Here is a 15,345-nt window from a genome sequence, read left to right as displayed (position 1 = left end):
AGACGTGAGGACTTGCAAGTTGCTTTTATTAAATCATCGTAATGAGGAAAGGAGAGGTTCTCGCAGGAGGCCATGACCCTGGCAGGTGGGGCTTCAGGAGAAACCTCCAGTATCACAAGTTAAAATCGTGAGAGTTGGTGACACTGATTTTGGGAGGTTTCAGAGTAGCAGCCGTGTTAGTCTGTATCTGCAAAAAGAAAAGGAGGACTTGTGGCACCTTAGAGACTAAGCTCTCTGGGGTGGGGCCTGCCGCTTTGTTCTGTGTTTAGCAGTGCCTGGGGCCATGGGCGGGGGCTGGGCTTAGGGTTAGGGTTAGACAGCCGTACAGCTTGATAACTTGAGATGGCTGGGGCCAGGCGCCTGCAGCCCCATTGATTCTTCCCCGCCCCCGGCGCTCAGCACCACTTAAAACCAGCCCCCATTCTGCAGGGAGCTCCTCGGGGGGGTGCGCTTGGGCTGCATGGAGCATCCTTCAGGATCAGCATCCTATTTGGGCACCAAAATATTGATTTAGATGCCCAGCTTCGGCCAGGGATTTCTCTGCCCCAAGGAGCCCGGATTGGTCAGTTTTGTGTTATGGCTCTGGTCAGTTTCCCCTTCTCCTGCAGGGCTGCTCCCAGCATGGGAGGGGATGTCTGACCTGCAGGGTAGGGAGGTGCTGGCTGGGACAGGGTAGCTAAGGGTTGAACCCAAAGCTCCTGAAAATTGTTCTGTACAAGGGAAAGTTTGTTAAAACTCGATTAGATCGGGCAGGGTGGGGGGGTGGTGGATGGGGATGGATGGCTAGATAGATAGAGGGGGTGGATGGGGATGGATGGGGATAGATAGACGGGATGGATGGATGGGAATAGATAGAGGGGGTGTACAGGAATAGATAGAGGGGGTGGATGGATAGAGGGGGTGGCTTGGGGTGGATGGGGATAGACGGGATGGATAGACGGTGGATGGGGATAGGTGGATGGATAGAGGGGGTGGATGGGGATAGATAGAGGGGGTGGATGGATAGAGGGGGTGGATTGGGATGGATGGGGATAGATGGGATGGATAGACAGACAGTGGATGGGGATAGGTGGGTGGATAGAGGGGGTGTACAGGAATAGATAGAGGGGGTGGATGGGGATAGATAGAGGGGGTGTACAGGAATAGACAGATGGAGTGGATGGGGGGGATGGATGGATGGATAAATCAATATTTTAAAATCTGCCTCAGTGATTTGGGCTCCCAGTTCTCAGGCAACTAGGAACAATCTCAGCCATCAGAGTAGCAGCTGTGTTAGTCTGTATCCGCGAAAAGAACAGGAGGACTTGTGGCACCTTAGAGACTAACCAATTTATTAGAGCATAAGCTTTCGTGGGCTAAAACCCACTTCATCGGATGCCTAGAATGGAACAGAGAGTAAGAAGATAGATATACGTACAGAGAACATGGAAAGATGGAAGTTGCCAGACCAACTCTAAGAGGCTAATTAATTAAGAGGAGCTATTCTCAGCTATGTTCATTTATCTCTTCACTATTTACAAGAGCCAAATTCTGCCCCAAGCGCCCCCCCCCGCCCAACCCCCCGCCAGGCGATGACTGCGTCACACAATCCACAGCCCCTTGTCTCCCCCCCACCCCTCGGACCCAGTGGCCTGATCCCAAGGTCCGTGAGTCTGACGGAAGAACCCTTGTTAACTGCAGTGGCCTTTGGGTCCGGCCCCAGAGACGACCCACGTCCTTTCCATAGGGGCCTTGGCACCACACTGGTCTGTAGGCATTTCCAGAGCAGCGCCGTGGGCACTGGAGTCCCCATCTGTTCCCACAGTGGGTCCAGGCCAGGCAGCAGCTCCCCCCATGCTCCAACTTTGACCCAGGGCCCTCAGTCTACGGGGCCAGTCAGGTCTGGGGTAATGAGGGGGCCAGTCCGTGCTGAGAACCCGTGAACTCACTGCATGGGGGGGGGGTCTCTGAGGAGGCCAGTCACTGCCCCTGGACAGGATTGGAATTGGCCACCTCAAAGCAAAAGGCTCCATAACCCCATTCCAGGGGGCCCAGGCCTGTTTGTTGGATCATATTAAAGAAGTTCTGTATTAAAATCACAAATGAGTTTGATTCCCCATAGTTTAAATTCCAGGGTATTACTAATGAAGAGGTCTCTTGGTTTTCGGTACTGTTTCTCTCCCTCTATGTGTGAAACTTGCAAGCTGCTAATTGCGTTAGTACATTCTAAGTCAGAGTCTGTTCTCAAAGCAACTCACAGAGAGAGACTCAAAGCAATACTCTGTAACATCAGAAACAGCACCCAGAGACTCCCCGCCCTTTTGTTGTATTCATCTCGCTTTGTTAACAATTGTGATTAAAATAGAGAGAGAGGATGTATGTGGATGGATGCTTGGTGTGGATAATAACTGAATGATCAGGGAGGTACACCAGCCTAAGAATCCAGTGTCCATCGGCCGAAGAAGGCGTCAAGTGGAAATAACCAGAGGACCCCTGGAGGGCAGACTGGAATCCACCCAACAGCCTCAAGGATGGGAGAACCAAAGGACAAGATCACATCTGGCAGCACGGAGCCGTCAGGAATATGCTGTCTGCTGATTGATTCAGCAACAGCATGATGAAGCAATTCCATAGACTGGCCTAAGAAGAAATTCCTATAAAAATGGACTCTAGAAAGTGAGAACTTGGGGGTCTGATTCTGCAAACCAACTTCCACGAGCATATCGATGAGCATCTGACGAGGCCCTGCTCCTTCCTCATGTCCAGGCCACCTGGCCAGTGGCTTGGCATGAGCAACTCTAAGGCTGGTGACTATGATAACAGCCTTGCAGAACCTGTGTGTGTGTGTTTGTAAGAATGAGTGTGTGAATAAATATGAGATTGAATGGAATGTTATAGCTATAACTCACTGCTTACTATGAATCTTTCTGTATTCACAATAAATGTGGCATTTTGCCTTTTCCCCTTTAAGAAGATCCTGCTGGTTTTTATTTTATTGGATATCATGTTGGGTGTCTCAGCCCTTCAGCGTGAGCCCCCCCCCATGGCTTTGTCTTCCCTTCACGCCATTCTTCCCCCACCCCCTTCCCTTAGGTGGGACCATTTGCCATGGGAACCAAGTGACACCCCCCTTCCCTGACAGCACTGCCCATCCCCCGGACTGTCAGACAACACGGAGGGAATGGGGGGAGCCTGCGAGCCCCACAGCTAGAGCAGTGCAGATGGGGCTGGAGAGGGGGCATCCACCCCTTTGGGGCCACAGATAAAGGGGGGTGGGGGCCTATGCCTGATGGCCTACATGGGGACCCCCTCACCCCACCATGCAGCACAAACCCCAGCAGACTTGGTCTAAGAGCCAGGGGGCCACTGGTTAAAATCCAACCCCCCCACCACACGGGGACAGTGCTGCACCCCAGAAGGAGCTGCATTTCCCTGGTGCAAAAGTCCTGGGGCACTCCCAGGGTGGGGGCACCCAGAGCAGCTCTCAAGGTCCCCCACACTCTTTAGGGAGCAGAAATCAGCCCCAGCGTTCACTCCAGTGCCTCTCGGCCAATGAGCTGAGTCCCCCTGTCCCCCATCTGACACCACACATTCCCCCTCCTCCCCAGCTGAAATTCCAGGCAGGAAAATCCTGCCCAGGTTCCACCGCCCAAGAATCCCCCAGGTGCAGATCAGAGCTGAGCGCCCAGCGCTGGCGCCAGGGAAGGATCCATCAGGCCCCCCAGATCAATGGCCCTGGCAGCTGGAATTTGTTGTCCCTCCCGGGGGTTCCAGCCCCCTCCCGCCACCTCGTTACCTAGTCAGCCTGCTTGGTACCTGCTGGGCCTGCCATGAAGCGGGGCCAGGGAGCCGTCACTGGGGCTGCAGGTGCCTGGTTGGAAGCCTGCCAAATAGCCCCCGCTGCAGACCAGGAACAGCAAGGGGTCCCCTTCGCACTCCCAGCACAGCACCCCCTCTCTCTAGCACAGCAGCTCTGACTACTCAGCACCATTCGAGCACCCTCCACCCCCCAACAAACCTCAGCTCCAGCCCATCCATCCTGCCCCCTCTGGTCCCCCAGCCAGATCCTTCTTCCCTTCCTGTTCTAAAGGGGTGTGGAGCCTGGCTGTTAAACAGCTGCCACGCCCCACCCCAGCAGGGACTGCATCGCAGCACTGGCTGGGGCCTACGTAATGTTTGCTGGGCACCATGAGATCCCAGCTGGGGTAGGGCCAGACTGTCAGCAAGGGAGTGGGAAAAGCCCCCGGCTCCTCCTGCTCCAGGGTGACATCGGGTGAGGCATTTGCCCTGCCCCTGCAGTGTACATGGGGCAGGGGCCCTCTGCTGTCTCCTCACCCAGCCATTTTAGGGGTGAAACAGCCCAAAGAAGGGGCCCTGCAGGACACAACCTTCAGCCAGCTGCAAAGGAAGAAACACTGCAAGCAGCACCCTAGGCCTCAGGGGTGATTGCACCTCATTCCTCTGGGCACCCCAGCACCCTTCCTGCGACAGCCACCCTGGGCTCCCCCCAGAGCTCTGCCCATGCCCCTCAGTCCGGACCCACAGCCCCTCAACCGGACTGCAGCCCCCACACAACCACCACAGGCTCCCCCCTCAGTCCAGCCCCCTGTGACCACCACCCTAGAGCTCTGCCAGTGCCCCTCAGTCCGGACCCACAGCCCCCTGCGACCACCACCCTGGAGAGAAGAGAAAGAGAAGGGGCCACCCCACCCCAGTGACTGGCCAGTGTCAGCTGTTACCACCCCCTGTGGGCCACATGACAGCCCCATCCCTCGCTCCCCATTCTCCTCAGGGAGCTGCTGGCTTCAAGCTGAAGTGTCTCTGGGGCAGGAGTCTACCCCGCCCCCCCTCCCCCCCCCCCGTGGTGGGTCTGCTCCCCAGGGCTCAGAGGGGAGCCAGCCCCTACAGCCAGGGGAGCAGACAGGCCGAGTAACATGGTGCCATTTGCACAGCCAGGAGCTATGACAGCATCTGAGCAGGACATTTAAACTAGCAGGAGGGGGGTGCCCCCCCCTTGCCAGACTGGCGCCAGCAGGCCTGAGCCCATGCCAGCCTCCCCCTTGGTGTCTCTGCAGCCCGCTGCCATTTTCTCCCAGGAGCTGGCCCAACAGCAGCTGCCGCCTGGTGCTGGGGGAGGCAGATGCCAGGGGCTGTCTGGAGGGAAACTGGCATGGTCAGGGACACTGGGAAATCCAGCCCAGCTATGGTACTGACACAGAAAAGCATAATCCAAACTTAATTGAGGGGCCAGTCCTCACCCACCATCTGCTGCTTTATTGGCCAGCCTGGCCCTTCTCCCCCCGCACAGCTCCCCACTCAGGGGAAACTGAGGCACAAAGTCCTGGCTCCACTCTCAGTGCATGGGAGTAGTTAGGACACAGGGATGGGGCAAGGACCCTTGCATGCTGCTGAGTAGGGGTTGAAAGGGAAGGGCTCAGTGAGTGGTCAGAGCATAGGGCTGACCTATCCCCACCTGTGCCCAGGCTTCCTCCAGGACTACAGAAGGGAGAAAACTTCCCTGTTAAGTGGGGGTGACCCTCAGAGCCCTGGATGGAGCTCAGGGGGAGGCATTAATACTGGAGCAGCAGATTGCTCTGGACTATCTGCACCCAATAGGTCCAGGCAGCTAGATGGACTGCAGCCATTCCTGGGAAGAACAGGAGGCAGGATGCCTGGGTTCCCTCACCAGGGTGTGCCTGGTTCCTTGGAGCAGGACAGGCAGCTGCACATGAGAGCCTGTACAAGAGCAGTCAGGCTGCTGGATCTCTGGCTGGGTTCAGCTTCTGCCCCCCCACCCTGCTGGCATGAGCCAGGGGCTCCCCAGGCCAGGCACTCGGCAGTTTGCCCCATGCCTAGCACCTGCCCCGTGCCTGGCAGGGCCTGGCCACCCCAGGCCTGGAATGAAGTTCTGCCCAGTGCCTGCATGGCAGGCTAGGAGCAGCTTGGACTGGGCTGTGGTGGGGACAGGTCCCAGTCTTGTGCCCAGCTGTACGAGCAAGGGGGGTCCTGTCCCCTGTACAGCACACAGGGAGGTCTCTATGCCACCCAGGAGGCCATGGCAGAGTCAGACACCCCCTGCCCCCAAGACGTGGCAGATGGTAGCTGGATTAGTGTCTCCGGGAGAGGCAGGAAGCTACAGCGAGTGCATGTTCACCATAACAGCACTTCTACCCCTCTCAGCAGGGCTCCAGCACATGCCAAGTGGCTCCAGCGAATTGCTGAAGCGGGACCAGGGCACTGCTCCGATGCAGCGGCTTGGTCACGGGCCGAGGGTCCCAGGCCAGTGTTCAGCTTGGCGAGGAGTGGAGAACAGCCCCACCCCCCTCCCATTCAATAGCTGCTCCTCATTAAGCCTGCCCTGGCCCACCCAAGGGCCGAGCCAGAGCTCCGCTGAAGGAGAGTAAACAAGACGGTCCGAGTAGGAAGAGCACTTTTAATGACTACAGGACACCGTGGAGAGTTTTACAGGAACAGAGAGAACAGAATGAAGTGACAGCACAGGGAAGAGATGGGACCAGTTAATACTCTTCTCCTTCGTCCTCGCCCTCCACACTATCCGCCCCCACCTCTTCATAATCCTTCTCTAGGGCAGCCATGTCCTCCCGAGCCTCCGAGAACTCGCCTTCCTCCATCCCCTCCCCTACGTACCAGTGAACAAAGGCACGCTTGGCGTACATCAGGTCAAACTTGTGGTCCAGACGAGCCCAGGCCTCAGCCACAGCTGTGGTGTTGCTGAGCATGCACACGGCCCGCTGCACCTTGGCCAGGTCACCGCCAGGAACCACAGTGGGGGGCTGGTAGTTGATACCAACCTTGAAGCCAGTTGGGCACCAGTCCACAAACTGGATGCTGCGCTTGGTTTTGATGGTGGCAATAGCAGCATTGACATCTTTGGGCACCACGTCCCCACGGTACAAGAGGCAGCAGGCCATGTATTTCCCGTGGCGGGGGTCACATTTCACCATCTGGTTGGCTGGCTCAAAGCAAGCATTTGTGATCTCAGCTACGGTCAGCTGCTCATGGTAAGCTTTCTCAGCAGAGATGACCGGGGCATAGGTGGCCAGAGGGAAGTGGATACGGGGGTAGGGCACCAAGTTGGTCTGGAACTCTGTCAGATCTACATTCAGGGCACCATCAAATCGGAGGGAGGCGGTGATGGAGGACACGATCTGGCTAATAAGACGGTTCAGGTTGGTGTAGGTGGGGCGCTCAATGTCCAGGTTCCTGCGGCAGATGTCATAGATGGCCTCGTTGTCTACCATGAAGGCGCAGTCAGAGTGCTCCAGGGTGGTGTGGGTGGTCAGGATGGAGTTGTAGGGCTCCACCACTGCGGTGGAGACCTGAGGAGCGGGGTAGATGGAGAACTCCAGCTTGGACTTCTTGCCATAGTCAACAGACAGACGCTCCATCAGCAGGGAGGTGAACCCAGAACCAGTGCCACCTCCAAAGCTGTGGAAGACCAGGAAGCCCTGGAGACCTGTGCACTGGTCGGCCTGTTAGAAGAAAAACATTACAAGCTGCCTCTGGAAGCTGTACTGAGATCCTGGTCACACAAGCCTTGCTAGTGCCAGGCCCTGACCCAGGCCATCGTGGCCAGCTCTGCTCTTTTATCAAGTACAGTTTGATTTCTCACCCGCCCCCGCTGGGACAGGAGCATCTGCTCCTGATGAGCCTTTTGGCCACAAGACTGACAGCTGGTCCCCCACCCTCAGTGGGTTCGGTGCTCTAGACAGCACACCCAGCCAGACCCACCCAAGGAACCCACAGCAATGTCACTGCTCAGAGACAGCAGCTCTTCCAGAGCTGAGTCTTTCACCCCCAACCGCCTATTACCAGTGATTGTCTGCCTGGCGAAGAGGGTGGAGACTGAGGTAGTTCCCCTCCAGTGTCACACAGGGGCAGAGCCCCCCCCACACACAGAAGTGGGGTAGGACAGGCAGCTGTGAGAACGAGCCAGTCAGGAAGGTGAGAAGTCGTAAAGGCTGAAACCAAGCCAGGCAAATAAGCCTGTCTGCTCTGTTCATGCCCTGCCCCATGGGGGGCCAGTCTGTTCCAACCCCACATTAAATCCAAAGTTCCCAATATCTGCATTATGTGGGTGCAGATGCCGCCCCCACATCCCTCCCTTCACCAGCACAGTCACTCCATTGTCCTAGATGTCTAGGACACAGGCCCTCAGCCCCTCCCTGCTCTGCTGCTGAACAGGGGAGAAGGGTTCGCTCCCGTCTGGAACGGAGACGTTTGCTAGGAAACCAATTCAGGTAGAACAGGGGTTGGCACATACATGCGTCAGCACCGTTCTGCTGCCAAGGCTGGACCACAGACAATGCTGTGGGCACCCCCCAGATTGGCCTCACTGGGCAGAGACTCACCAGCTTACGGATTCTGTCGAGAACCAGGTCGATGATCTCCTTGCCAATGGTGTAGTGCCCACGGGCATAGTTGTTGGCAGCATCTTCCTTGCCAGTGATGAGCTGCTCAGGGTGGAAGAGCTGGCGGTAGGTCCCAGTGCGCACTTCATCTAGGGAGGGAAGAAGAGTTAGCATTAGGCGCCTTCTCCATGGAGATCGCGGGAACACGAGGCTCAGGACTCTACTCCAGGGAGCCCAGAACTCACCTATGACTGTTGGCTCCAAGTCCACAAAGACGGCTCTGGGGACGTGCTTGCCAGCGCCCGTCTCACTGAAGAAGGTGTTGAAGGAGTCGTCTCCTCCGCCGATGGTCTTGTCGCTGGGCATCTGGCCATCAGGCTGGATCCCATGTTCCAGGCAGTAGAGCTCCCAGCAGGCATTGCCGATCTGGACACCGGCCTGGCCGACGTGGATAGAGATGCACTCACGCTGTGGGGAGAAAGGGACATTGAGCAGCCTGGCCGGGGGTGGTTTTGCACCCAGTGTCACCAGCTGATAATGGGGCATGATGGTGCAAGATTAAACCCAGGGTTGTGAGTTCAATCCTTGAGGGGGCCATTTGGGATCTGGGGCAAAAGTTGGGGATTGGTCCTATTTGAGCAGGGGGTTGGACTAGATACTTCCTGAGGTCCCTTCCAACCCTGAGATTCTATGATTAGTAAGATTAGATTTACGAATGAGGCACGTGACCCACAGTGCAAACACCTCCAGGAGACAGTCTCTAGGCCAGAGAGGAGCCAGGAGGAAGCCCCCCAGCAGGAAGGGAGCTGGCCCTGACAGGATTGTGGCCAGCCAAGTACCACTCCCCCAGGGTGGGAAGAGTATGCTGTGACCGTTAAGGAATCATTTCTTTAGCCAAGGCATCTACCAGAACACACACGTGGCTCCCGAACCAGGCCAGACAAGGGTTTTCCCCGACCACATCAGCTCAGAGAAGCCACATTACAGGCTGGCCGGGTGCCTGAAAGCAGCTAGTCAAGGCAGCTCTGGCTTGCAGGGTCAAAGCAGATTTGACCCAACATCAGACATGTGATGAGGCAGCAAGTTCTCAGCTGCAGCCTAGTCACTGAAGTGTTGCTTCCCTGGGTCCCACCAGTTTTATACCCGCAGGCCAGCCTCCAGCTCCAGGGAACATTCCTGACGGGCCCCATGGAAACATGCAAATTCCTCTTTTCAGTCCCTGATCCATGGCTTCCCAGCGATTGTGTAACCCTCACTGAGCTAATTCAGCCTCTGCTTCAGTCCTATTCTTTCAATAGAAGGCCCTTTTTCCCCTTTAAGCCAGATTAAACCAGCAAGCTCCAGCCATCTGACTCATGGAAAAACATGCCAGATAAGCAGCCACAAAAGCTGTAATTTGAAGGGCTGTGGTCAGCCAGTTTTAACCCCGTAGGGGAGGCCGCACTGCACCTTGGCGAGCCTAGCCAGAGCACAGCCAGCCGCAAGGTCTGGAAAACAGCTTCTCTTTTCCTAAAAAGTTGTTAAAGTGGCCAGAAATTCCAGCCGAAGCAGAGATTTGGCTGTCCCCCAGGGAAGCAAAGGGACTGAACTTGTCGGAGCCCATGGAAACATTCCACAAGCATCTCTGAAACATTTGAAACGTTGTCTCTAAGTGTTTCCTCTCCATATTCGCGGCCACAGGGCTTCTGAGGCGATCCCTGCTGAAATGCAGGCAGACAACTGACTAAGGCTTAGCAGGGCACAAACCCTAATCCTCCTCCCCAGGGGTAGGAAAACCTCCTCCTCACAGGAGGGCAAACGGAGGCAGCCAGAAGTCAGGAGAGCTGGCAAATGCTATGTTGCCATTCGCTGTTGGAGGCCCCTCAGGTCACTTGAAATGGCCATTTAGGGCCATCGACTTCTAAAATGAAGTCGCCCCTAGCCCTGCTGAAGCGCTGACTAATGCGGGCCACGGGCCAGGCCCTTTGCTATCACAGGCCCATTGTTACCCTGGCTGACACGGGGCATTACTCAGCCCCTGACTGGCTCCAAGCAAGGCGCTCAGGCCCGGCAGCCTGCGCATCACCACAGGGGCAGGTCCCCGGGGCGGGGCGCGGAGCCAGGAGAGAGCACTGGCCTCCCATGCATGGGGGGGCAGGGGAGGATATTTGCATGCTCCTGAATATGTACCCAGGACGAAGGGGGCCAGCCTAATCCCTCTCCAACCGGCATCACTTCCTCTTGCCAGTCCTGCTTTCACTAGTCCCTCCTATCTCACCTTGACCGAGCCCTGGTTCGCCTCTCTGCCCTCAGGGCATCTTCCCAGCCCCTTCCCACGGGGGCCAACCCGAAAGTCACCTGCCGCTGCGGGTTAGAGCTTCCGTTCACACCGCACCAGCTGTCTACCCCTTGGCCACTAGCTCCGAGGGCCAGGGCCCAGGTCTCTGGGGCCACCATGGCCCAGCAGAAGCGGCTGGAAAGCCAGGCTCCGGTGTCCGGTGCCCAGCAGGGAGCGGGCAGGACTCCTGGGTCCGATTCTCAAGGGTGGCCGCAGGAGTGGATTGGCAGGCCAGCTGGGCCCGGAGTCTCAACTGTCTGTAACTGTGGGGGGGTCGGTCCCCCCCATCATTGTGAAGAGACCCCCTCCCCGTGAAACACGTGGCCAGGCGTTATACCCGCCTGCGAGCGCGCAGACCAGCAATAACGCCCCGTTCCAGGGCGCTCCTGTCCGCAGGGCCCCAGCCCGGGGCAGATCCGAGCCTGGCCCGCCCCGGAGAACTCCCGCCAGGCACCAGCTCCCCTCCCCGGCCCCCGGGGCCGATCCGACCCGGCTGCAGGGCAGCGAGCTCGCGCCCCCCCCCCCAAGCGAGCTTCCGCCTCCGGCCGAGCTCGGCCCGCCCCCGCTTCCCTCGGCCCGCCCCGCGTGGCGCAGCAAGGAGCCGAGGGCGCGGCCCGGGGATGCTCCGGAGCCCGGGGGGGGCCGCGCTACCCCCCCCCCAGGTCACGGGGCGCGGCGGGGCCAGGCGCGGCGAGTGGGGCCCACGCGTGCTCGGGGCCCCGGGGTCGCTGCAGCCGGTGCGCCCCCCGCCGGCATGCCGAGCTGCGGCTGCCCCAGCGCGCCCCCCACCCACCGGCCCGCCCAGCCCCATCGCGCCCCTCCCCCACACTTTGCCCCCCAGCTCCCTTCCGGCCGCCCCCCACAGTGCGCACGGTCCCGCGCGGAAGGCTCGCCGCGGGGGGACTCGAACCCGGGCCCCGAACTCACCATGACTGTGGGGGGGGTAGTGGCGTCTCTCACTATCCGACCCTTTAGGGAGTCTCCAGTGAGAAGAAGTTTGGGCAGCCCCGCGGGCGGGGCCTTATATACCTGAGGGGGCGGTGCGAAGGGTGAAGGGGCGGGGAGATAGGTGTGTTCCCTCTCAACGCCCCGCCCCTCCTCTAAGCCCCGCCCCCAAGGTGTCCTGATTGGCAGGTTCGAAAGTTTGAACTCGCACGCAGTGGATGACGGACGCAGAGTGGAATGTGGAGGGGGGGGAGGGAGGCTGGGGGATGGGCTGGGGGGCTATGGGAGGTGGGAGAGATGGGGGAGGGGCTGAGGGGGACATGGGAGTGGGGATGATGGGGGATGGCATGGGGGAGGGGCTGGGGGAGATGGGGGATGGACTGGGGGAGGCATGGGGGGTGGGAGAGAGTGGGGATGGCATGGGGGAGAGATGGGGACCATGGGGGTGGGAGAGAGGGGGGATGGGCTGGGGGGACCATGGGGGTGGGAGAGATGGGGGATGGGCTGGGGGAGACATGGGAGATGGGGGAGATGGAGACCGTGGGGGGGGGGTGCAAGAGGGGGGGATGGGCTGGGGGAGACATGGGGGGTGGGGGAATGGGATGGGGAGGCATTAGGGTTCCCAGCCCTCCAGGATTGTGCTGGAGTTTCCAGGAATTAAAGACGAATCTTTAATTAAAGGTTTTGTCATGTGAAGAAACCACCAGGAATGTGTCCGATCACAACTGGCAACCCTAGCAGGCCTGGGGGTAGGAGATGCGGGAGGGGCTGTGGGGACATGGGGAGTGGGAGAGCACTGGGTGAGACACGGGGGTGGGTGATGGGTTGGGGGAGAAGGGCTGGGGAGGCATGGGGGGGTGGGAGGTGGGCTGGGGGAGACACAGAGGGGTGGGGGAGACACAGGGGTGATGGGCTGGGGAGGTGGGGTGCAGAAGGAAGTGTGTGTGGGGCTGGTAGCTCAGTGTTCAGTGAATGAGGAGGGGGCTGGACCAGGCAGCACCTCCCTGGGGAGGGGAGGACAGTGGAGGGAGGGGGCAGCAGATCACATGAAGGGCCTGAGACCGGGGTGAGGGGGTGGGACCACAGGTGTGGCTGGGGAGCTCCCTCTGAGCAGTCAACCCCCTGCTATCAACACTCCCCCCTTCTCCTGGGGTGCCCCCCTGTAATGGGGGGTCGCTTGCCCCCTGGAGGGAACAGGGGTGGTCTGTGGGCACAGAGCCCCAGGGACATGCGACATGGCATTAACCCCACCAGCCTGCAGCCTGGCTGGGGGGCTGCGGTGGGCAGGCGAGGCCCCTGCGGGGGGGCATACGGGGGTCTGAGAAGGCTCTAGCGTGCACAGGGCCTGAGCGACCAGGCTTGGCAGGCCAGCGCTGACCCTGCTCATGGGGGCAGCGACCTGGGGCATGGGCTCCGGATCAGCCTGTGCCCCCAGGCGAAACGCCAGGAGCCCGGGCTTGGCTGTAGAGGCATTTCCCTGGCCCTGTCTTGGCCAGGAGGGCCGGCAAGGCTGCCCTGCCTCGCGCAGGCTCTCCCCAAGGAGGCTCCTCGCTGCGCTTTCCCAGGGCACTTTTCTGCCCGCCCCCTTCCCCCAGCATGCCCAGCTTGCGCGGCTGCCCCTGTCCGGAGTCTAGCTCAGCTGCCTGTTTCACCTGTCCGGTGCCCCTACACGCCTGGGAACCGCCGCCGAGCGGTGGCGAGCGGCAGCGGGGGGAAGGAGTTATCAGAACAGTGCTTAGTTCTAGCTAACCCTGGTGACTCCCTGGGGAGGCCGATGTTGTTATCCCCACTACCCAGACAGACAAGCGGCTGCCCCGAGGCTCCAGCACCCAGCCTGTGTCTGAGTCAGGATTTGAACTCAGTGCCCTTCTCTCCTCCCTGGCTGGCCCAGTGGGGAACGTGTTGTCTGGATGACACGCTGTGGGGCGAGGGAGTGGGGACGAGGAGGGACTTTAGCCTGCAGGACGCGCGTGACCTTCGTTCTGCAGGGAGCCTGGCTTTCTTTCCGCTTTTGTTCTCAAAGCTGGGCCAATCAAAGGTATTACCTCACCACCTTGTCCCTCTGTCAGCCGGGTACCAGCATGGCTAGGACATGGCGAACACCTGTAATCCACGCGTGTTTGACAACTGCCCTTTCAAATTGTCACTGGATTAGCTACAGGGCCAGTACCCGGCTTTCTTTGCTGCTTGGTACTAACCACAGCGTGGGTTCTGGGCATCTCTTGTGAAAGCCAAGGCCACTTGCCCCAAGCAAACCCGCCCGTGGGACTTTCCAGGGTATGGGTCAGTTACAGCTACCTGGGGAACTGGGGCTAGTTAGTCATAAAAACAAATGACAGAGACAGATGAAAGCTGATGCTCAAATAAATGTGTTAGTCTCTAAGGTGCCACAAGTCCTCCTTTTCCATTTTGACAATGGGATCCTGGGGAGTTTCCTTAGGGAAAAACCACGCAGCAGGCTGGGGGTGGGACAAAGGCAAATGATAAAGTCAGGAATTTAATCTCCTCCTCCACTAAAGCAGGACCCTCACGGCGGGCGGTGTGACAGCTCTAAAGGCCGCACTAGCATTCACCAGGCATTGGACCCCTCGGCCACTGGGGCCGCTTTGACACCTGGCTCCCCAAGTCAGTTCTGGCCAAGGCGGCTGGTGACTGCAAGTTGTCACCTGGTGGCAGCCGTTTTGGGTCCACATTAAATGAGCAGGGGGGTCTCAGCCCACCTGCCAACGGGACTGGAAACAACGTCCGCCAGCAGCCCAGCCGCTTGCCATGATGTCAGGAGAGAGGCCAAGGACAAGGCCCCAGTTCTCAGTTACTCCCGTCCTGCACGTGGAGCAGGGATGCGGTCTGCAGGGGCTCCCTGTTCTGTGGGGCCCGGCTGGCGCTGGCCCCTCCAAGACATACCATTTCCCATTCTGGCCCCCTGTGACGCTTTGGCCGTGCCCCTGATCCACCGTGTGAGCCATGTGCCGGGAGCAGGGCCAGTCTCACTGCAGCTCTCTACGGGCTGTGTGCGGGCGGGACGCCTCTCCCTTTAAGGCCCCTTCAGGTCCATCCCAGGCCCAGCCCCCCGCGAGGGTCTCTTCAGGCTGGGGGCGGGCGCTCGCCCTGCTGCCGCTGGTTCTGTGGATGGCGGGCTCCAGTCCCAGGGCCGTGAGTGTGACCCTCTCACCGGGACGGCATTCGCACATCCTGGTGTGCTGACTTGCTCCCCCCGCCCCATCCTTCTGGGGCTGTTCCTCTCGGAAAGGGTTTGCACCCCCCACTGCTTGTGAGCCCGTATCAGAAAGGGAGAAGCTGGCAGTGGCAGCTCCAGACCGGCACCTTGTCACTCAAACCGCGGCTCAACGTGCCCCAGCTCTGGCGTCATTTTCACTCCCGAGGGCTGAGAGTCAGGACGAGGGCCCGGGGGGGGTGTCGGGTCTCCCCATCGGTAAAGGCACCAAAACATCCCTGCCCGAGCATGACCGCAGGGGCCAAGCATATGGTCAGATGGGGTGAGAACCTGCCACTGACGGACAGGCTCCCAGCTGGTCCCCGGCCGCCGGGCCAAGCTGTTGTTACAGATCTGAGCTCCTCCGGCGGGGCCAGTGCACCCAGCTTGGCAACGCAGCAGGCCGGCAGTGGGCAGGAAAGGCAAACCAATGTTAAAGAAAAACAGGAATTAAAGAGGACAAACAAGGGCAGGAAAAGAGGAAGTCCTAGGCCGGAGTGGGGGGGCGCTGGCAGGTG

At 59.3% G+C, this 15,345-nt stretch overlaps 1 protein-coding gene across 1 annotated transcript; it reads right to left on the bottom strand.

Moving 5' to 3' along the window:
* Window positions 1-6,482: 6,482 nt before the first annotated feature.
* TUBA1C (tubulin alpha 1c) lies at window positions 6,483-11,720 on the bottom strand. Its single transcript, XM_074935717.1, has 4 exons — window positions 11,596-11,720; window positions 8,597-8,819; window positions 8,352-8,500; window positions 6,483-7,472 (listed from the first exon to the last, which is right to left on the bottom strand). Exons 1-4 carry the CDS (start codon window positions 11,596-11,598, stop codon window positions 6,498-6,500), a joined length of 1,350 nt encoding a protein of 449 aa, XP_074791818.1. The 5' UTR covers window positions 11,599-11,720; the 3' UTR covers window positions 6,483-6,497.
* Between the last annotated feature and the right edge of the window lie 3,625 nt (window positions 11,721-15,345).

The sequence above is a fragment of the Natator depressus genome, chromosome 20 (genome assembly GCF_965152275.1).
Source record: "Natator depressus isolate rNatDep1 chromosome 20, rNatDep2.hap1, whole genome shotgun sequence".
In the NCBI taxonomy this organism is placed as follows: Eukaryota; Metazoa; Chordata; order Testudines; family Cheloniidae; genus Natator; species Natator depressus.
The sequence above is the reverse complement of the archived record's forward strand: the minus strand, read 5'-3'. Positions and strand labels throughout refer to the sequence as shown.